Source organism: Conger conger, chromosome 3 (genome assembly GCF_963514075.1).
Source record: "Conger conger chromosome 3, fConCon1.1, whole genome shotgun sequence".
Lineage (NCBI taxonomy): Eukaryota > Metazoa > Chordata > Actinopteri > Anguilliformes > Congridae > Conger > Conger conger.
In genome coordinates this window covers 19,664,368-19,688,124 of record NC_083762.1, presented here as the reverse complement: position 1 = coordinate 19,688,124, position 23,757 = coordinate 19,664,368, and the positions used below count along the sequence as shown (strand labels likewise).

General features: G+C 39.4%; 1 protein-coding gene across 7 annotated transcripts; it reads left to right on the top strand.

Moving 5' to 3' along the window:
- Window positions 1–2,643: 2,643 nt before the first annotated feature.
- Window positions 2,644–20,075, top strand: LOC133124472 (cellular tumor antigen p53-like). 7 transcript variants are annotated; one of them, XM_061235712.1, is made up of 11 exons: window positions 2,644–2,802; window positions 11,488–11,622; window positions 11,836–11,899; window positions 12,823–13,029; window positions 15,347–15,533; window positions 15,713–15,825; window positions 16,128–16,237; window positions 16,359–16,495; window positions 17,222–17,316; window positions 18,609–18,712; window positions 19,293–19,783. In XM_061235712.1, the coding sequence occupies exons 2-11, from the start codon at window positions 11,555–11,557 to the stop codon at window positions 19,375–19,377; spliced, it is 1,170 nt and encodes a 389-aa protein (XP_061091696.1). In that variant the 5' UTR covers window positions 2,644–2,802; window positions 11,488–11,554; the 3' UTR covers window positions 19,378–19,783. The 7 variants fall into 7 exon arrangements, with proteins under 7 accessions (XP_061091696.1, XP_061091694.1, XP_061091692.1 ...); XM_061235710.1 differs by lacking the exon at window positions 2,644–2,802 and adding an exon at window positions 2,814–2,969; XM_061235708.1 differs by lacking the exons at window positions 2,644–2,802; window positions 19,293–19,783 and adding exons at window positions 4,927–5,044; window positions 19,862–20,075.
- The last annotated feature ends 3,682 nt before the right edge of the window (window positions 20,076–23,757 follow it).

The window sequence follows — 23,757 nt, the reverse complement described above, 5'->3', positions numbered from 1 at the left end:
GTATAACTAAATTTAAAGTTCAACATGTGAAAAAGAAAAACATAAGGCAGGATTACTATGGCTGGTACAAAATTGGAATGTGCTCAAGTTGAAAAAAACTTGGGAATAAAAGTTGTCAAGGCCTTTCAGGTTCTGGTAGCAGTAAATAAGGCCTCCAGGATGCTAGAATTTTATTTAACTGGTGTATATGACATTCAGATCTTTTAATTAATTAAAGTATACATTTGTCGCTATTTTATTAACACTTTGAACTATTTCTGTGCTAGCTGAATTCTGTGCTCTTTATATACCTTTGCTTCAACAAAAATGAAGTACATGCAAGAAAAATTTGGACTCAAGCTGTGGGTCTAGCTATGAGGAACTCACTGATCTGAACCACTTATTTGTGTATTGTTGTTAAGTACAAAACCTTCTAATTTGTTCAGACAATTCAGTGACTGACAATGTGCTATAGCGCTTAGCATAACAAGGTGCCTAAGTTTCTGGCTTTGAGCAGGAACAGAAAAGACAAAACAGTTTGTGTGTAGTGTTCGCATTATTTTGGATGACATTTACTATGGATATGAAACAATGATAGCTTTTTATGTGGACAATGACAGAAACACGATCTGTGTTGGAGTGCCAATCCGGCCGGAAAGGTCAGGTTGTCCTTTTTGGCACAAGCTGCGTAATGGCGGGACAGAGAGACTTCAGAAGAACGCAGCACATGCAGACCCACACATAATACTCCTGGAGAGACAAGCACTCTAAGAGACTCGCTAAGCATTAACCATTCTTGTCATTGTGAAATATTAATAATGGCAACTTGTTGCCATTAATAATGGCAACAAAATGTAATCAGTGGTATTTCATTGAAAGTCACATGGGCTCATACAAACACACAGACCATGTGATTGGTCAAACAGGTGACACAGTGAGTCAGATGGTGTGAATGTTCTCCGGGTGACCGAGATAGCAAGCTAAGGGCCTTACTGTAGACAGTTTGTCGACAGAGTTTTTAACCCATATGCATAACACTGTACTTATATTTAGGTCACGATTCAGCAGGTGACTTTTGCAAGTTATACACTCCACTTTATTAAGTAGACCTGCACAACAGCTTGTCAATGCAGATATTTCATCAGCCAATCATGTGGCAGCAATTAAATGCATAAAAGCATGCAGACGACGTGGTGAAGAGGTTCAGCTGTTTTTCAGACCAAATGTCAGAATGGGGAAGAAATGTGATCTAAGTGACTTTGACTGTAGAATGATTGTTTCTGCGAGGCAGGGTGGTTTCAGTATCTCAGAAACTGCTGGTCTCCTGAGATTTTCACATACAACAGTCTCTGGAGTTTGCAGAGAATGATGCAAAAAAACAAAAAACATCCAGTGAGCTGCAGTTCTGTCCATTGTTAATGAAAGAGGTCAGAGGACAAGGGCCAGACTGGTCAAATCTGACAGGAAGGTGACAGTAATGTAAATAACCATGCATTACAACAGTGGTAGGCAGAAGAGCATCTCTGAACTCACCTCTAAGTGGATAGGCTACAGCACCAGAAGACTAAAGAATAAGTCTAATAAAGTGCTCACTGAGTGTACATTTTCCTTTAGTGCAAGTTTTTTTATTTAAATTAAAATTGAATAGTGCCAAATCTCCACTACAAGTGGGTGTTTAATGCTGTCAAAGGGAAATCTGGAATGATGGACTAGGTCGCCCCCCTCAGGGGATAAGTAGGTTTAATTGTCAAACACTATCATGCTACATTGCGGTGCCTGCCCTAATCAAAAATGAGTGAATTTAAATTAAGATTTGACTAGCTAGAATGTCTTATTTGACAAAAGAAACAATTAAGTCAATGAAGCCCAGTGATACAAACATATAGAAAGTTACAATGTAAAATGAAAATGTTTGATAAATACAGAACCAAGAAACTGGAAGTGGGGGGAGGATGTGACATCTTCCAATCCTCGCCCTCAGCAACAGGGTTTCAATTGGCTGTAGCATGAATGTAGACTATCTCTCGATATGTGTGTCATTGACTCATTTCCATTGTCAGTTGGTTCTCTTCATTTCAAAGAAAACAAAACGAAAAGTAGCAAAAGCAAAACCAGGCAGCCTACCAACAGACATTATCAGTTGCTTGCAATTTAAAATAACCTTCACATTCTGGAGATTTACTAAACTTTCTCCAACTCTCTTTTTCTCTCTATCTATTGTGTGCTGGCATGTATAGACACACACACACACACACATACACACACACACAGCACATGTATGCTTTTATGAGATATTTCAGGTCTTATATCAGCGTAAGTCCCACTTACTCACTCTAACTCATTGCAAAAGGTTAGCGAAAAGGCAGTGTTTAAGAAACAGCTGGTCCATTGTTTCAACTGCATTGGGTCACATCCGGTGTGTGTGTGTGTGTGTGTGTGTGTGTGTGTGTGTATGTATGTGTTTGTGTATGTGTATCTGTGTGATCAACTGAAATAAGGGAGAAAGCTAAAACAGGCAACATGAACAGAGTTCACTGAAAAAGATAAGTTGGCAACTGGGAGCAGGAGGGTAAGAAAGATGCATGTAAGGGATGTAGTGGAGTAAATTTGAATACCTGCCAGCCAGTAAAAAAAACGTAGGCGGAAGTTGACAGTGCTGCTTGAGCGGTATGAAAGAGCGGGAGAATCTTATTAAAAACAAATTACTCAGCACTTCTGTGGTGCTGGTATTTTCAAACAACTCTTGAAACTGCATGAGGGGAAAACCTGTTTTAGGAATGAGTTAAATGACCAGAAGCTCAAGGAATTGGAATATGTCTATGGGTATGTGGCATTCTAAATGAGTAAACAGCTGTCAGCATGAATGAATCAGCTCTCTGAACTGGAATTGAAAGGACGGAGATGACGGTTACATCTTGGGGTGTTGGTTTGTTTTGATTATTTTCTTTCTTGCATTATCTCGGAGAGAAGACCTGCATTTGAAATCTCTGGTAATGCGAATTTATTCTGTTTACTGCCTTGCACTTTCTGCTTTACCCCTCTTTCTCTGATCTTTTAATGCCTGTACTTTCTTCATCGATATGTTTAGTTATTGGTGTGGGGGACATTGGGGCCACAGAAAGGCATATTTGGCGCCTTGTTAGACCCCTGGATTTGTCGTCCATTTTCATTGGTTGGTGAAGGCAACATTTTCGTTCATTTTCCTGACGTTTTCCCCTCTTATTTGATACCCACCTCCTCCCACCCAATTAATGAAAACCCGTCACTTCCGGATTTGTTTAACCTAACTATTAGGGGCAATCAGTCCATTTTGGGTGTTCGAAATTCCCAGCCATGGATTTGAATTCAGTGCCGGCTTTCTTCAATATAGAACCGAAGTTGGAAGGACTCTATGCAACTTTAGACCTTGGAAGGTGGGTTCTGCCATCTTAGATCTTAACTGCCTCTATTCAGCCTGCCTTACCATGCTCTTGTATTTTTTCATTTTTGAGTTCTGAATTATATGCGGTATATTTTTAGTTTGGCAACTTTTCCCAAGTTAAAATAATGCGTTTAATCAGTAGTATTATATTGTTGGGGAACAGGGCTCTATTTAGCCATGTAGCAGCAACATGTGCTTGGTGGCAGTTCAGGGAAACCACACTGCAACTTGGCATATTATTTTGTTGGTTCTTTCTTACAACAACCCTGTGTTGATTCCATATGTAGTAAAATCATTTCGATCATTTTATTTATCTTTCAGGCCTAGCTAGCAAAGATCTGTTATGAGTTCAGAGTAAAGAGCGCCATTTCATAGGTCTGTGTGTGAGAGAGAGACAGGTTAGGTGCGCTGAGGAAATGAAGGAAACAGCATTTTGAAGTAGATTGTTTTACATTTTATTTAAAAATTGATACAAACAGCAGCATTTCATAGGTCTGTGTTCATGTGTGAGAGAAACAGATTAGGTAACAGCATTTTGAAATAGACTTCCTTATTCTTCTATTATTTTTTCTTTATTTCAAGAAAAATAGATGCTACATTTAAAAAAATCATTTTATTTCACTGTTCATGCCATTTGGTGCCGTTTCGAACACAGTCCTGTATTTTATCATATAAAAAATGCCTGGAATTTAAATTAAAAGAAGATTAATTTAGTTGCATTAGCCACACTTAATGGAAAGTGTTTGACCCACACGGAAAATTGTTGTTTCTCATCAAAGGAATTGATTAGTATAATTCTGCAAATAAACATTATTATGAAATTACATTTATTTTCCATTACATACTATAATAGATATACATCACATTTTTACACAGTATCACATTACATTCAGGAAGCTTTCAGTGGAGGCCATTTTGACAAGTTCCATTAAACCTTGCAGCTATTTTATTGTGCATATGTTATGATGTTTATGTTGATGTTGTATATGATGTTTAATATGTAAATGACTCAGATTAGGTTACAATTAAGCTTAAATAAATCATCTTGCATGTTCAGCTGAGATGGCTGCCATGTTCCATAACATGAGACTGACACATGCTTCAATACAGCCCTTACAGAACAGGTGGCATTTCCTTACTGATTAAAAAAAGATCACGATGCTTTCAGTCCATATGTGAAGTTTCGTGCTCCAACAATGCGGTCCTGGCTGCCTCGAAAATGTTGATAAATTAACAAAATAGTACTGCCTTGCACTTTCTGCTTTACCCCTCTTTCTCTGATCTTTTAATGCCTGTACTTTCTTCATCGATATGTTTAGTTATTGGTGTGGGGGACATTGGGGCCACAGAAAGGCATATTTGGCGCCTTGTTAGACCCCTGGATTTGTCGTCCATTTTCATTGGTTGGTGAAGGCAACATTTTCGTTCATTTTCCTGACGTTTTCCCCTCTTATTTGATACCCACCTCCTCCCACCCAATTAATGAAAACCCGTCACTTCCGGATTTGTTTAACCTAAATATTAGGGGCAATCAGCCCATTTTGGGTGTTCGAAATTCCCAGCCATGGATTCAAATTCAGTGCCGGCTTTCTTCAATATAGAACCGAAGTTGGAAGGACTCTATGCAACTTTAGACCTTGGAAGGTGGGTTCTGCCATCTTAGATCTTAACTGCCTCTATTCAGCCTGCCTTACCATGCTCTTGTATTTTTTCATTTTTGAGTTCTGAATTATATGCGGTATATGTTTAGTTTGGCAACTTTTCCCAAGTTAAAATAATGCGTTTAATCAGTAGTATTATATTGTTGGGGAACAGGGCTCTATTTAACCATGTAGCAGCAGCATGTGCTTGGTGGCAGTTCAGGGAAACCACACTGCAACTTAGCATATTATTTTGTTGGTTCTTTCTTACAACAACCCTGTGTTGATTCCATATGTAGTAAAATCATTTCGATCATTTTATTTATCTTTCAGGCCTAGCTAGCAAAGATCTGTTATGAGTTCAGAGTAAAGAGCGCCATTTCATAGGTCTGTGTGTGAGAGAGAGACAGGTTAGGTGCGCTAAGGAAATGAAGGAAACAGCATTTTGAAGTAGATTGTTTTACATTTTATTTAAAAATTGATACAAACAGCAGCATTTCATAGGTCTGTGTTCATGTGTGAGATAAACAGATTAGGTAACAGCATTTTGAAATCGACTTCTTTATTCTTCTATTATTTTTTCTTTATTTCAAGAAAAATAGATGCTACATTTAAAAAAATCATTTTATTTCACTGTTCATGCCATTTGGTGCCGTTTCGAACACAGTCCTGTATTTTATCATATAAAAAATGCCTGGAATTTAAATTAAAAGAAGATTAATTTAGTTGCATTAGCCACACTTAATGGAAAGTGTTTGACCCACACGGAAAATTGTTGTTTCTCATCAAAGGAATTGATTAGTATAATTCTGGAAATAAACATTATTATGAAATTACATTTATTTTCCATTACATACTATAATAGATATACATCACATTTTTACACGGTATCACATTACATTCAGGAAGCTTTCAGTGGAGGCCATTTTGACAAGTTCTATTAAACCTTGCAGCTATTTTATTGTGCATATGTTATGATGTTTATGTTGATGTTGTATATGATGTTTAATATGTAAATGACTCAGATTAGGTTACAATTAAGCTTAAATAAATCATCTTGCATGTTCAGCTGAGATGGCTGCCATGTTCCATAACATGAGACTGACACATGCTTCAATACAGCCCTTACAGAACAGGTGGCATTTCCTTACTGATTAAAAAAAGATCACGATGCTTTCAGTCCATATGTGAAGTTTCGTGCTCCAACAATGCGGTCCTGGCTGCCCCGAAAATGTTGATAAATTAACAAAATAGGTGAAATACATTTTATTTTGTCTCCTTCAAAATTTAGTCCAAAGAATAACCAACAGCTCCTACATCATGCACAAAGCTGAATGACTTTCATGGAATAAAATGTATACCTACCATTTTATGCAATATTTTCAAATACCTATTTGTGATTTGAATGGCTTAGGGAAATATGTGTTTAAATTTGTTTCAGGACATGCTGGCATACAACATTAATGGAAAAGTAATAATGTGTGGGCAGGATATTATGATATATATATGCTTCATGTGCATATTAAAATTCACAAATTTTACTGTATGCCATTCTAAATATAAACAAATATACTACAGTTAAATATATTCTACAATGACAAAACATTCTATAAATTATTGACATTTCTTATACAATTTCAATACATCTAATATATTTATATTTTATATTTATATTTTAACAAGTAGCCTACTATATACAAAAAACATTATATGTGCACAATTTGTGGCAAAGATAATTGATATACTATCATGCTGTATATCGACACTCATTAACTGAAGCTCTTTACCCCGTATCTACATGATTGTATGCATTGCACTACTGCCACGCAATTGGCTGATTACATAATTGCTTGAATAAGTAGGTGTAATAAAGTTTAAATGTTCCTAGTGCTCAGTGAGTGTATATTACAATACACTGGAAAATGTTTAATATATTTCAGGAAGTGAGAAGCAAGTGAGACTAAATAGTGTCAAATGGAATAACATTCTGGAGAGCAGCCTATATGAAAACAGTCAATCTGGAAGTGTGATAATGAGTGTATGTATCCTAATATCGTAAATTGTGGTCTGATATGAACAATTGTTTTCAGATGTGGTAACATGAATAGAAGTGTTAGATTTCACAATGAGTGTGAGTATAAAGCAGAGTGAAAGCAAATAGACAATACACAAATAAGCAGATTTTTCCTTGCATTCAAATTAACCCAAATTTGAACAGGGGTTTCACGAACCCTTTCGTACACTGCATGAAACCACCATAGGTCTTTGATGATTACATAATAAGCACATGTCTCCTAGTAGATTGTAATGAGATGTACTTTTAAAGTATGACTGCATGTTTGCTACGGATATTTTTCATACTGTGTTCTTCAATGTGGCAATATGGAGGCATACAGCAAATATGACTAAAAAGGGGGTACATCAAAAGGCCTTAAAAAGTCATAGGCCTACTACCACTCCATGTGTAACCAACCAATTGCAGAATAGACCATCAATCCCTATCAGATAGGGGGAAATGTACGCAGGCTATGTACACCATATAGAGCATATATCCACTGCTAACTTGAAGTTTGTATATTCTGACTATAGAATATATTAATTGGAGAAGATACATAATATTGAAATTATTAATTCCAGAATAATATGAAAAAAAAATGCAAAATTCATTGTGCACTAACCTTGCCGCTGATACCATATGGTAGAATGCAGAATATAAATTGCTGTCATTTGAATTTAAATATTTTTGCTTTGAATTACACTACACTTGGGCTGCACAAGAAATCGTATAGTATCGTCATCGCAATATGAACATGCGTGATAAACACATCGCAAAAGACTACTTGAACTGCGGTGAATAGTATAGTTACAAGGGGTGAGCGAATAATATATTTACTCGGGCGAATAGTACATTATCTGTATCCGTTCAGCCAATTATAGCTATGTATCTATCTGTACTTGGGAATAAGCGTGGCGTGGCTTAACTGGGCTCCACACTGCCGATCCAAGTGAAGTGAAAGGTGGCAGCAGCACGATTACAAATGAATTAACTTTTTGATTTTGACTTCATGATTTTATGTTTCGTTACACAATTTAAGCGGTTCCGGTGTGTGTGTGCGGTGCGAACATCAGTATAAATAAGTATGGTGCGGTAAGGGTGCTGCTATGGTAACGTTTAGGCTAAATTATCATTTGGCTGAAACCACTATCAAGCTATGCAGTCTATTGATTCATATCTTGAGGAAGCCACTTCCTCAAGCCACGCAGTCTATTGATTCATATTTTTGCCAGTCGCATATTGCAACAGACACGCCTCTGAAGGCAGCGATAGAGGGCGGAGCAGAATAGATGAGCGAAGGTCCAGTTGGTCCAGTTCACGCTGCCAAAAAAAATATTTTTCGCATAGGTGAATTTCCCTGGCTTAAGATACAATACAGAACATAACAAAATGTTATGTGTGTATTTTGTGCAGTAGGTGTGGGCTATTCATTGTCTGGGGTCTATGCTAAGAGTGTGCCTAAAGAAGACAGATTATTGCATATGTTCCTCATATCGTGAAGCCCAGCATTACACTTCTTCATGGGTTTTCTTTTTTAAATAATTTTTTCATAAATTTGGTGCCAACATGGGTCTGACTCGGCATATATCCAATCCCCACCCAAATTTGGAATGTTCAATCTGCAACTGCAGCCTCATTCATATGCGCAAGCCCAGTGATGTTTCAGGAGTGATTCTCCTCAGAACCAGGAGAACCTCCTCAGACTTTCTGCATCATTCTCTGCAAAGTTGAGAGACTGCTGTGCGTGAAAATCCCAGGAGATCAGCAGTTTATCAGATACTCAAAACACCCTGTCTGACACCAACAATCATTCACTTAGATCACACCTTCCTCAATTCTGAAAATAGCTGAACCTCTTGACCATGTCTGCATGATTTTATGCTTTTAGTTGCTGCCGTATGATTGGCTGATTAAATATTTGCACTAACAAGCTGGTGTACAGGTCTACTTAATAAAGTGCTCACTGGGTGTATATTTTAGGTTCAAACAAACGAGAAAACCATATACCTTTATTTCATATTTTTTATTTTATTAATTTAGTCAAATGTTTTTATTTATTTATTTATTTATCTATTTTTTTCTCCCCAATCAAGACAAGCCCAGTTCATAATGCCGTGATAGGTAGCAAGTGAATGGTGTCAGGGGCAACTGCAAACAGGAAAACTGAAAGAAAAAAGCTATTCCTTTAATGGTAACTACTGAACTGTTTGTTGGGTTAGAGATTTTAAACTCCTGCCAACATTGCTACCAACCACCAGACATTTCAGTCAAGGCTGCCAGGTTAATGGTACAAACCCAAAACAACGTGATATCTCTTTTTTTCATGCACCACAGCACTAAAGCAGCCAAAATAAAACCAAAAAAAGGCTACAACATAGTTTTGAAAGTCAGCTTCTTCCAACAAATGAATGAGAAATAAAACTCGAATGTAGCCATTTCAGTTCCCTCTCGCTATTTACAAATCTTACAATGTTTTTATTACTTGCAACAGCTTACCTTAACCAAACAACAGCCTACCAGTTATTTTGCCTCCAGAACACAAAACCAGGCAAGCTGGCGAACTCTTCGCTCAGTGGTCTAATGTTTGACCGGTGGGAGGCAGCAATGCACTGACGGATACACTAGTCTGCCGGAAATCAAAAGAAGAAGAAGAAGAACTCTTCGCTCATTTGATTTTCTTGCCTCTGATTGGCGGGTATTTGTGACGACCTGACATATCGCCTCTGAACTATTCTTAGCTCCTCCTACAGATTTCCGGGGAATTCCGAAATTCATAAAGCGTGCTTTATCTATTCTATTTCTGTCTTTTTACCATCAGCTATCCTAAGATGTGTTTGATGTTTGCTAACTAAGTTCCTACAGACAGAGAGAAAATTCAGAAAGATTTAAAATTCCGGACACAGAGGTGACTTGACCAACAGAGGTATAGCTATCTTACCACCCTCATATTTTTAGTTTGATATGAATTAGCTATTTTAGCTAGACTACCGAATAGTTAAGACCACCGTACAGTTAAGACTTGGAGCAAGGTAAAGCTAGTTTTCTACTGTCAGTAAAACAGAAAAAAATCATTAATCGGGTCTTGATTCTTAAGCTTTAAGCTTTAAAGGTGGATGTTAAAGTGGAGCTGAGATTTCCAATCAGAAGCTAATTAGCTTTCTTGCATATCGACACTTTTCTTAGGATTATTCTTGTATAGACTGTTGATTATTCCACTGTCTGCGTAATACTTTTCAGATTCAGTTGAGTAATGTATAGGCTACTTGATTTTCTCAGTGTACTCGTGCCCCGATAAATGGACCCCTGCTTTTTCCACTTTGAATATTTAATTTTCACTGTGCATATGCAATCATCTATATATATGTTTAAGACTGTCTGGAAGGTGTGTGACGTTAGACAAGTTGCAAATATAATATTGTCTGTATAGTTTGCTGAAGCACTGCATCCACAGGTTTCGTAGTCGTAATCTTCTATTACATAAAACGGTATGGTCGTTAAATGGATCAATTGAAAAGCAAAAGGAACATGGTTTAATAATTATAAAAAAACAATATCAACAAAGTTGGTGTAGTAGTCACCTATTTCACTATTTTGTGAAAATGATGGGAAATAGTTTTTGTACCGTAGCGGCATTTCACCATTGCTACCGTTATCATACGAAGAAAACTGTTGGTTTATATGTATTGTGATACTCCCTGTTGACTGTCCACACTCACACACCCCTCACCCCCGTGCTATTGCAGTCACAAGCTGCTTATGTCCAAATTATGTTTTGGTGAAGTTGATTTTGATAGTGGTCTAAGTACTGCAAATCCATTTTTTACACTTGAATATGCAAATAATCCTGAAATACATCTCACAACCTTAATTTTAGTTTGGATTTTCAAAAGCCATGCGACTGGATTAGGTGGAATTTCCCAATACTGTTTAAGACTAGTGCAAACACTGTCTGTAAGCCTTCGATTCCTGCTGTCAGCAATCCGTTGCAGTCTGCCAATGATTTATGGAGCACAATATTTTTTGCCATCTCAAGAAGCAAAACCTGCACCTTTCTGATAATGGTTTCCATGCTAGCAGACCATTTTAATTCAGATGCAATATGTAGGCCTACCCCCAGTGCAGTGTTTAGGTTCTCACTCCTAACTAAAGTGGATTACTGTGGCATTTTTTTTCCTTACTCAGCCTCCCTCCTGTCTATTCTCTCCCTTGTGCAAGCTGTATTCCAGTGGGGCTCCCCTTCTCCCCTTCTCCCCTCCATCTTCAGCCTCTTGCTCTCAGCTTTTCTACTTCTCCTCAGACGAGTGAAGTTTGTCTGTTTCTTGCTCTTCAGCAGTACTCGTAGAGGTACTTGCAGTTAATTCGTTAACCCCCAGCTTCTGCCCTGTCCTCAGCTCCCTAAGCTCTGTGTGGTGCATCTGTCCTGAGATCGTGTGCCTGAGTGAAAGGCAGAAGGGAGAAATGACTGAGCAGGAGGCCGACTCCCTTCCCCTGAGCCAGGAGTCATTTCAGGTGCTATGGAACATGATGTAAGTTTGTGGCACTGGAGGGAACCCATCACCACTGCTTCTCGAATGCACCGGCAGGGGCGACTACCCGCTGAATGAATGCCCCAGCACTGACCTGCAAGGGCCATGAAGCTGATGGCCTGCCATGCACCCTGAACTTGCTGTTTAAAGTGCTGTTCTCCTGTTTCTGATTTTGAAAAAAAATTGAAACACACTGTCTTCTTCTGTTGGTAGGTATCCTCCAGCCTCCGTCAGTGAACCTTTCACTGTGAATGAAGAACAATGGGCCCTGGAGAGTGTAAGTTGGCCTGACTACCTAGTATTACTTCCACTTGTCTGTGTGTCTGTGTGTCTGTGTGTCTGTGTGTCTCTGTGTCTTTGTGTCTCTGTGTCTGTGCGTCTGTGTGTGTGTGTGTGTGTGTGTGTGTGTGTGTGTGTGTGTGTGTCTGTGTGTGTCTGTGTGTCTCTGTGTGTGTGTGTGTGTGTGTCTGTGTGTCTGTGTGTCTGTGTGTCTGTGTGTCTGTGTGTCTTTGTGTCTGTGCGTGTGTGTGTGTGTGTGTGTGTGTGTGTGTCTGTGTGTCTGTGTGTCTGTGTGTCTGTGTGTGTGTGTGTGTGTGTGTGTGTGCGCGCACAAGCGTGAGCGCGTGCACATGCATGTGTGTTTATGCTTTGGCATAATAATGAGACCACTTGTCTTGCATTCTCATTGGTCAAAATGTCTTATTAATGACTGTGGTAAATGCACTGTAATCATAAAGCTGTACATTTGAATATTTAAGAGAGTGGCGTATGTTTTTATATCCAACTGCACTTTGGATGCAGAGGAATAGGGAGGGGCATATACAATAGCTACTTTTATATTTTGAAGCTGTACTAGGCATTACCAAAGCTGAATTGTGCCATGGCTTTAGACATTTAGATACAAACTCACTCTAAACGTATTGATTTAGCTACCGGAATTTAAAGTACTGTGCACAAATTGGGTTGAACCAGTTACTTTTAAGTAAAAAAATTTTCATGGAAATGTCATGATGGCATAAAGATACATAAGAATGAAGACAATGAAATGATTGTAGTCCAATGATGTAGCTTCATATGGTCGGCATCTGCCAAATTAAAATTATGGCTAACCAACTGATGCACGTGCTTGCTTTTCACGCCATTTATACCATGCATAACATCTATGGCAATATTGTGCAATATTGTGTCTTTAACTTGTAGTTGCTGCCAGAGACTCCTCTACAGGAGGACATTGATGTGGCGGTTTTTGACATGCATGCCCCCGCACCACCGCAGCCATCTGTGTCATCCCTGAACGGTGATGCTGCTGTTAGCTCAACTGTGCCGTCCACCGTTGACTACCAGGGAGATCTGGGTTTCCAACTGCGCTTTCTGAAGTCTGGCACTGCCAAGTCTGTCACATGCACAGTAAGTCACCTGTGTACATTTATATAAATGCTAGATACAGAAAATGATGACCAAGTAGTTTTCTAATTGTCTAACTTCATGGTATTAATTAAAGACTCCTATTAATGGTATTCATGTTGCTTATTGGAAGCACCATTGCGTAGTTGTGGAATGTAATATATGCACCTCATGGGTGAGAAACCATTAAATTAAGCATTCAAGTGTATGCCAGTAGTGGGCACCAGTATCCTTTCTCAGATTGAGACGCAAGACCCTGTAGGCATTTCTTTGCTTTCATAGGTGCTATCTGGAAAAATATCAGGACTTGATTACTTAACCCCTCTTGTACAGTGCCATCCACTGTATGCACACGAAGGTGCATATTTTCCTAAAATATTAGGGATGACCATTTGTGTGAAATTATGTGCATTTTTATACTTTTGGAATGTTGGAGAGTTGATGGGAAAATGTATGATTCCGGGCAGATTTATGAAATAACAAAATGAAAATTTAAGTCTTAATGTTATAAAAATCTATTTGAGATATTAAGAATATTTATGTATTAGATATTTGGATTTGCTTTCATCTGTGAAGATTGGTTAGTCTTTCCATGTATTCTGTTGAGGGACTTTTGTTTTTCCTGCCAGTTCAATCCCCTTGTTAAAAACATCAGTAACACCTGAATAAAACATCTTTTGCACACACACACGCATGCAGACATTATATTCACAGGGTAAACAACTACATCCGACATGCCAGTCATGAGCAGTAGACTGGCATCACACTTATGGATAGACATAAAGACAAATTGTTAAAATGTTGACTTACCTTTGAAAGTGTCAAAAATCCATAGATTTAGAGGGATCCACCTAATCCATTTCCCACTTTTGGAAAAAAAAGTATTGCGAAGCTAATGGTACAGCAGCTATTGCAGCTTTGTGGTCGCATGGTATGCTAATGACGTCACTAGGGGAATGTAAAAATCTGACATTATTTTGGCTGGTGTGACACTTGCATCCAGCTCCCTTGATTTCTCTGTGATAATTTGTGACTCATGATTCAAAGATATGATGGGGCATGTCCATTACCTGTATTTCTAGCACTGCAGTAAAGTCTCAAAAGACTGGTTTGTGAAGCACCCCTACCTGACGTGGTACAAAACACAACATGTTTGAAATGGATGATTGTGTAATAGTATTTTTTCTGCAAAATGAGTCATGTAAAGCAGTAGTATTTTTGGCTACCCTATAGACAATGAATACTGTGTGACTGGGAGGGTAGGTAAATGCACCTCCACACCTATATAATCCTATGTAACATATGTTACAGTGTGGGGGTTTTGCGTTCAGTTAAGAGTGTCTCCTCCCAGAGAGGGATGGGCAAAAAATCTTGTTTGTGTGTGGGTCCTGATTCTTTTTGAGTAAAAAGAAGCAGGATGAGTGTCTCCATCTAATCTGAATTATTATAGAAAACTATGCTGGTATTGAACCACGCATATGCACCTGAAACCTTGGAAAGGTATGTTTCTGGTGTAGTGATTTTTAGATGCTTATGTTATGTTACTAAAGGAGAAATATTATCTCCACCTGGGATTTAATTCTAAATGCTCTTAAATTCTACCCAAAGAATTCTGCTGACTGTGTATTTGTTACAATGATGTATAATAATGCAGTCAAGTAGTGTGTGTTCTATGTATATACGGAAATTCACACATTTGTATTTGCTTCTGGTCTGTCTGCCTGTGGTCTGGTCTGAGGCATGTCATGACTTGTTCTCTGTGGAGAGGACGGGGGAGGGGAAGCCTGTGTAGCTGAGCCTGATGTGCTAGCCTGGGAGCAGATTTTGCTGCATGAAAGAAACTCAAATCTTAAGGTTGTGCCTTCAAGAAATACTTGAAAAATGTACTATATTCAACCAAGGAAAGGAAAAAGCAGTGATGAAGAAGAATGTTTTGTTGGAGAGTACAGTGTACACACCGATATAAAAACCGCCTGCTAGATATTAATGACATGATATTAATATCAATCAGCTTTGATGTGTTCACTGAAAGGCTGCATTAAGAATATAACTTGGTAAGCAGAGATATTTGTGTGGAAAATGTATGGTCTTCACTGTTTTCATCATACTGTAAATTTGATAGTTAAGTTATATGACAGGTTCAATTTTCCTTCATGTGTATTAGCTTTATTGAACTGTGTGGATTTTGTCTTTTGGATTGTACCTTTATTTGGGTGATTAGTAGCTTTTACATTTTCAAACTGTAAACTCAGCTGACAAGGCTAGCAAGCAGGCACATGATGGTAAAACTGCATCCCTTGAACCCCTCTTTCCTCTGCAGTTTTCTCCAGATCTCAACAAGTTGTTCTGCCAGCTGGACAAAACCTGCCCAGTTCAAATACTGGTAGATCGCCCCCCTCCACAGGATGCAGTGATACGAGCAACTTCAGTGTATAAGAAGGCTGAGCACGTGGCCTCGGTGGTGCAGCGGTGCCCACACCATGAGAAGGCCTCCGAGCACACCGAAGGTGAGGCCCCATTACGGAGCTCACTTCGGGGTCTGTAGGGGGGGCTGGGCTGGGCGGGGCTGGGCTGGGCTGGGCTGGGCTGGGCTGTCGACCCATGTGCAGTGGATAGAAAGCATTGTAAAGTGCTTTATGCAAAACAATTCAGATACTTGTGCTTGCCCACTCCCCAATCACCCCAGGTACTGCCCCCAGAAATCACCTGATTCAGGTGGAGGGATGTCAGCAGGTGCACTACATGGAGGATGCCAACACCAAGAGACACAGTGTTGTAGTTGCCTATGAAGCCCCCCAGGTGAGCCATCCACCTTTTCACTCATTACATTAATGGCATTTGGCAGACGCTCTTATCCAGAGCGACGTACAGTTGATTAGACTAAGCAGGAGACCTCCTCAGGAATCCTCCCCTGGAACAATGCAGGGTTAAGGGCCTTGCTCAACGGCTGTGCGGATCTTATTGTGGCTACACCGGGAATCGAACCGGTGACCTTGCAGGTCCCAGTCATGTACCCTAACCACTACACTACAGGTCACCTCACCCCATCTGCCCCATGTGCCATGCATGACCACTAAACTGATTTCTCTGTTTGCCTGCAGTGTGGCTCGGAGTGCACCACAGTGCTGTATAAATACATGTGCAACTCTAGCTGCATGGGTGGAATGAACCGCCGGCCTATTTTAACGATTATCACATTGGAGACAAAAGAGTGAGTCGGTCTTTCGTGTCTACTGGTCTCTCTCCATTGCAGTTTTGGGTTGTTTCTATGTGTGCTTTATCGTTAATATCATTGTTATATGATCATTTCTGCTGCACCTCCTCCTCTCCAGTGGACAGCTCCTGGGCCGCGGCTGCTTTGAGGTGCGTGTATGTGCCTGCCCTGGGCGAGACCGGAAGACCGAGGAGGACAAATGGCAGGAAAAGAGCGGCAGGAAACTGCAGGAAAAGAGCGGTGGAACCAAACGCAGTAAGAGTGGGAGAGGGGAGTGAGTCATGTGTGCGGGTTTGAGGCATTGGATTGGGGTATTGGAATGTTTCAAGCCATCGGCTCCTCCCATTAGGGGAGAAGACCGCGGTTATTTTAAAAGCTGTGCAGTTGTGCAGAAACGGAACTCAGAACCATTCATGCATGTTGAAAATCATCTGCTGTGGAAGACCAAGCATTGACATAGGACTCTGAAATTGGTCCTTTGAACTTATCAGTTTGTTGCTTCAGTAATTAAGGGGTTTGGCTTCTGGTTGGATAACATGAAGTGCCATAAAGAAGTATTTGCTCCCTTCCTGATTTCCTCTATTATTGCATATTTGTCACATTGAATGGTATCAGATCTCTTGACAAAATTTTATATCAGACAAGACAAAGGCAACCTAAGTAAACCAAAAAATGACCATTTAATTTATTTAATGAAAAGTTGTCTATTATCTTGGGTTGTGTTATGATTCGCATAGAAATCTTGGTGGAAAGACAGCAGTTTAACTGCATTTTAGCTGGATAGCCAACACAGCTGAAACGAGTTGTAATACATTCTAAATGTACACCTAGGCAGAATACTGGAAAAATCAGGGAAACGCCTGATCTGCAGGCACAGTAAGCAACGCTGACTCCCATTGGAAAATGATGGCTTGTGGTGCAACAATGAGACTACATGGTATGACATCCTTATTTTGATCCTGTGCTTCTTGCCCCTTTCAGGCTTTGAGGAGGTATCTCAGACAGCCCCCCAAACCGAAGCCAACAAGAAAACCAAATCCAGCTCCACCTCTGAGGAAGAGATTTACACATTGGAGGTGAAGCTTGTTTACAGATGTGGCTTCTGTGTGTTTGTATTCGGTGGTGTTGGTGCTGCAACTTATAATGCACTGCAGCCTGTAAGTATTTGGGCAGTGGCACAATTTCTCTGTTCTCCAGCAAATTGGATTTGAAATGTAATCATGAATATGAGTTTAAAATGCAGACTGTCACCTTTAATTTGAGGGTATTTTTTATCCATATTGAGTGATAGGAATACGTCCCCTTTTATACATAGCTCCCCCATTTTAGGGCCCCAAAAGTAATTGGACAGTGGTTTTTGATTAGTCGGGTGTATTCAATCACTTCCTTAATGCAGGTATAAGAAGCTTTCAGGATCTAGTCTTCATTTCTAGGCTTTTGATTGCTTTTGCATTTGTCAACATGAGGGCCAATGTGCCAATGGCAGTCAAGGAAGCCATTATGAGGCTGAGAAATAAAAACAGTCGGATACATATAATAGGTTTAAAGAAACAAATTAATTTGAACATCATTAGGTAGAAGGAGAGCACTGGTGTATGTTTGGGATCATTACCTTCCTGTAGGATGAAGCACCGTCCAATGTGTTTGGAGGCATTTGATTGAACTTGAGCAGATAAGATGCCTCTGTAAGCTTAAGAATTTATTCTGCTATCAGCAGTTACATTATCAATGAAGTATCAAAGTATCAAAAGTGAATCAGCACCTGTAACAGCCATGCATGTTCAAACTATAACTATAGTTTATAATTATTTGGTCTTCAACTGTAGAGGTCATCCTTGGCCTACCAGCCCCTTTGCAATTACTAAGCTCGCCATTGCTCTCTTTCTTCTTAATGATGTTCCAAACAGAATATTTTGGTAAGACTATTGTCTGGCTGATTTTGTTCCCCTAATTTCTCAACCTCCTAATGAAATCCTCGACAGTCATTGGCACAACTGTGGTTTTCATGTAGACAAATGCCAAATGCAGTCAAAACCCCAGAATCAAGACTAGATACTAGATAATTTATTATACCTGCACTAAGGAAGTGACTGAATACATCTGATGAAATTCCTACACCTATCCCCCAATATGGATGTAAATATCCTCAATTTAAAAGTGACAGTCTGCACCTTTGTTTAATTTTAAATCCAATTTTCTGGGGCAGAGAGCCAAAATAATACAAATTGTAGCACTGTTCAAATGCATACGGACTGCACTTTAAATGTCATGCACTTGTTGCACCACTGATATTGTTTTAACCTGCAGTATGTGTACCATATCTGTGTGGTTGGTATATGGTCTAATTCTGCCTTTTCATTCCTTTCAGATCCGTGGGTGGGAACGATATAACATGCTGAAGAAAATAAATGAAAGCATGGAGCTGGAGGATTTGATGCCACCTGCAGATGTGGTAAAATACAGGCAAAAACTGTGAGTAATACATTTCCAAAATCTCTTTAGTTTTATGGGAGCTACTTTCTCCTTTATTTAGACTGGATAAATATATGCTAAAAGCAACTTCTTTTAGCACAGATAAGCATGTCACCCTCTGAAGTGCTGCTTCTTTCACCACTGTGTGAGTGCAGCACAATATTGGATAAAACCACAAGTTTTTGGGTTTTTTTATAATATGAAGACTTCAATTCTTATTTCTAGTCATTTTTTCTAAATAAGAGCCAGTAAGGTAAGAGCTTTACATATTTCAAGAATTGCTATTGGGGCAAGACAATTTCAATTGCGAAAGTGGTGAGAGTGCTACCAGTACAGAGTGCCATCATGGTGAGATGAAATTTACAATTTAATTCCACGGTTATTGGTGCATGGTTAAAAAAAAAAAGAAAAAACCTTGAAAGCAATGACACACTCTTCCTTTCATACTTTCGTTCCCAGTCACACTCTCACTTCCTGCTCCCCCCTATCATTTCCCTCCTGTCAGTGATCTTCCCTCTCCCTCTTTCCTCTATTCCTGATAATGATCACAAACAATGACTTGAATCTCATCTCCTGCCAGAAACACCAAGAATGTGAGCAAGCTGGAGTGTGTTCAGCCAAGAAAAGGGAAAAGGCTGCTGAGGAAGGGAGAGAAAAGTGACTGATTGAGAGCGCCCCCCATCCCCCTCACTACTGCCTACTTCCTTTATATAGTTCTGCTTTTCGCAGGAAACCAAGCTGCTATATTTTAACTAACTATAAGCTGTAGGCTGCTTTGTATGTTTAAATTTCATTGTGCTGTAATGCTGTAGACTATTTACTAAACTCAAATGCAGTGTATTTTTGCTTCCGTGATAGTGCTCATTGCCATAGATGTTTCTGTGATTCCAATATTTCATGTTTTTTTCCAGTCTTTTTTCCAGTTTTTTTTTTTTCAAAATACATTTTTCACCTTTTATAATTAACATATGTTCATACTGATACTGACAGACACACACACACACACACACACACAAACACAATCAATTGAGCTATGTATTTTGTGTCAACAAATAAAAATTATTTGTAGAAGATCTGGGTTTTTATTTCATGTGTATACTTCTCATTGTGGTACCTAATCTGGTATCTCATTTTGATTTACATTCACAGGTGAGCATCGTCTGATGAAACAGTTCCACAGTGAAACAACGATAGCTATACTTGAGTTTAACTTTCGTATTTATTTGCAAAGAAATAACAGAAAGTGAGAAAGTGCTAGCTACCCCCTCCTAGGAGAAGCAGAGCTAGCTACCCCCTTCTAGGAGAAGCAGACATTAAGGTCTAAGGCTGCCTGTCTGCTGGGAGAGAGACAGAGAAAGACTCCTACTAAGCACTTAATTCAGAAAGTGGTCTAATAGTAATAAGGATTAAAAATAAAAGGTTATTTTTAATCATGTCACATGATTGTCTTTATGTTAACACACATTGTCAATTAAGAATCAATTAAGAAAATTACCCTTACACTAGTAATTATGTAGTATAAGGAATCCTTTCATCAATGACTAAAGCTCAGAAATGGTTTCTTTCATTCTTATCATTTTTTGCCCTTTTTTACAGTACCTCACCAACCATTTGTAGTCTTCGGCATTCACAGTAGCAGCCTGTGATATGTAAGGAATACTGTACAGCTTACAGCAGTGCTAACTAAGATTCCTTCATTGCATGATCTATGGGGTGTAAGTAAGATGGACAGTTTGTACTGTATGCAAATGTGAAATGGTTTTTGGGGGTGAAAGCATTTCAAAACCCCCCAAAACAGGCACAATTGGAATCAATTAATTGCATGAGCTATACGGTAATAGGTAATCGTCATTCATACCCAGGATTCCTGGGCCAGGAAGCTTAAGATGGACCCTGTCAGGAAAATGGAAGCTGTTTAGTTAAAGGGGGCATAGACCTGGCCTCTGCAACATCATCTGGAATGGTAGACATGGAAAACATGATCAGAGCAGACTAGCTGGATGCTCTTGCTGATGCCCTCTCACAACCTTGAGGTTAGACTGTAGAAAGTTTCCAAAAGCATGTGCAGTACAAGAATGTTGTGAATAGCAATGATAGGAAACTCTGAAATCCAACTACCATGGCATGCCCTCTTTGGCCAGTCGTGCCTCTGGCCTCAGAGTTTCACTGCTGCTTGCACTCTCAGATTTGCTAGTACTTGCATGGGGAGATATAATCACCATATTAAGGAGAACACATTAATTTGTAAATATAACGTATATACAGTGGGAGCAATAATTATTTGATCCCTTGCTGATTTTGTAGGTTTGCCCACTTACAAAGAATGGAACTGTGTAGAATTTTAATCATAGGTACATTTTAACATTGAGAGACAGAATATCACAAAATAATCCACAATAACAACATCATATAAATTTTATAACCAATCAGCAATAATTCTAGCTCCCACAGACCAGTTAGTTTTCCATTAAGAAGCACTCCTAATCTCAACTCATTACCCAAAACACCTGTGTCAACTCGTTACATTGTTATATAGCTGTATAAAAGACACCTGTCCACACAATCAATCAGATTCCAACGTTTCTACCATGGCCAAGACAAAGGAGCTGTCTAAGGACATCAGGGACAAAATTGTAGACCTGCACAAGGCTGGGATGGGCTACAAGAAAATAAGCAAGCAGCTTGGTGAGAAGTTAACAACTGTTGGAGCAATTATTAGAAAATGGAAGAAACACAAAGTCACCGCCAATCTCCCTCGGTCTGGGGCTCCACGCAAGATCTCGCCTCGTGGGATATCAATGATCATGAGAAAGGTCAGGGATCAGCCCAGTACTACACAGGAGGAGCTTGTTAATGACCTGAAGGCAGTTGGGACCACAGTCACGAAGAGGACCATCAGTAACACACTACACCGTGAAGGATTAAAATCCTGCTGCACGCGCAAGGTTCCTCTGCTGAAGAAGGCACATGTACAGGCCCGTCTGAAGTTTGCCAAAGAACACCTGAATGATCCAGAGGAGGCTTGGGAGAAGGTGATGTGGTCAGATGAGACCAAAATAGAGCTATTTGGCACCAACTCGACTCACCGTGTTTGGTGGAAGAGAAATGCTGAGCACAACCCCAAGAACACCATCCCCACTGTGAAGCATGGAGGTGGAAACCTTATGCTTTGGGGATGTTTCTCAGCTAAGGGGACAGGACGACTTCACCGTATCGAGGGGAGGATGAATGGGGCCATGTACCAGGACATTTTGGGCGACAACCTCCTTCCCTCAGTGAGAGCACTGAAAATGAGCATGACAATGACCCAAAACATACGGCCAAGGCAACACAGGAGTGGCTCAAAAAGAAGCATATTAAGGTCCTGGAGTGGCCTAGCCAGTCTCCAGACCTAAATCCCATCAAAAATCTGTGGAAGGAGCTGAAGCTTCGAGTTGCCAAGTGACAGCCTCGGAACCTTAAGGATTTGGAGAGGATCTGCAAAGAGGAGTGGACCAAAATCCCACCCAAGATCTGTGCAAACCTGGTGAAAAACTACAACAAACATCTGACCTCTTTGCTTGCCAACAAAGGTTTCTCCACCGAGTATTAAGTCCTATTGTTCTATGGATCAAATACTTATTTCATGTGAAAATATGATATTAAATTTATAAAATTTATATGATGTTGTTGTGGATTATTTTGTGATTCTGTCTCTCAATGTTAAAATGTACCTATGATTCAAATTCTACACAGTTCCATTCTTTGTAAGTGGGCAAACCTACCTTGAGAATTTACTGTATGCATGCATTTGTAAAGCTAATTACATGGCTGTAGATCCCTAGAATATCCCTGGCATGCAATTACTGTAGCCAGTCCAAGTTTAGTTGTAGAGCTCAGTTGTAAAATCCAGGTCCAGAAATTTAAAATCCCCCCAGTATTTTGTTACAATCACATAGATTTGCTCATTAGTGCAATTCCTTAGCCAGGGGTAGAACTAATTGGTGAAATAAGTTCATAGGTAGAAGAAACACATGGCAATACTTTCACTTTCTGGCCCCTGGACATTTCACGTCTGAACAGAAATAAGGGCACCCACTGTTGCAGGACTGACTACATTCACAAATGTAGTGGACTACAGACCACTCATGTATCATTGAATAAAAGGTGCAAATTTGGGTCTAGAAAACTTCAGGAAAAAGCTCAGAAATCGAATCTCTGGCTGCAGTAGGTTTACATAATGCAAAAATGGTGTTGTGAATGGCTTGTGCATTCATCCGTTATCTTTTGCATTTGCTTTGCATGGGCATATAACAGATGTGCTGGTGGATTCCACATTGCATCCATCTCCATGTTTTCATGTGATATGGAAATGATTACTGTACTTACTATAGACCACTGACTTTAACATATAGTTGGCTCCAGAATTATTGGCACCCTTGATGAATATGTACAAAATACTCTAAACTAATAATACATAATAGTTACTGACATACATTTTATTTTGTGTAGTGTGTAGTGTGCTTTAAAACAAGTGGGATCATCCTGTATGGGAAACATGGAAAACATGATCAGAGCAGACTAGCTGGTGAACACATGAATCTGTAAATATAATATGTATATATAAAGTATGAATATTTGCACCTGTATAACAGTCATATGACAGCTAAGGTCTTGCCACCTGTGAAGTCTGGTATTTTAGGAACCTTGAGCATTTACTGCATGCACTAATTTGTGAAGCGAATTACATGGCAACATCCCTGGTATGCAAATACTGTACTGTAGATATTTCATATCCAAAGGCATTTCAGTATTAAATATTTGTATTAAATGAAGGCATGATGATAGGTCCAAAAGTTAATCTACACGGTAATGTGAAGAGTAATGGCGAGTTTGGAAGTTCATATGTTGTTCAAGTCTCAATTTCCCAATTCATCCTTACCACTCATTCCCCGAACAGAATATACTTGACAATTATGTATCTCATTGACAGCCTGTTCATGACTTATCTCTCGCACCTTTGCCCATCTCAATGTTGTCTCAATCTTTTATTTAGCTCTTTCATT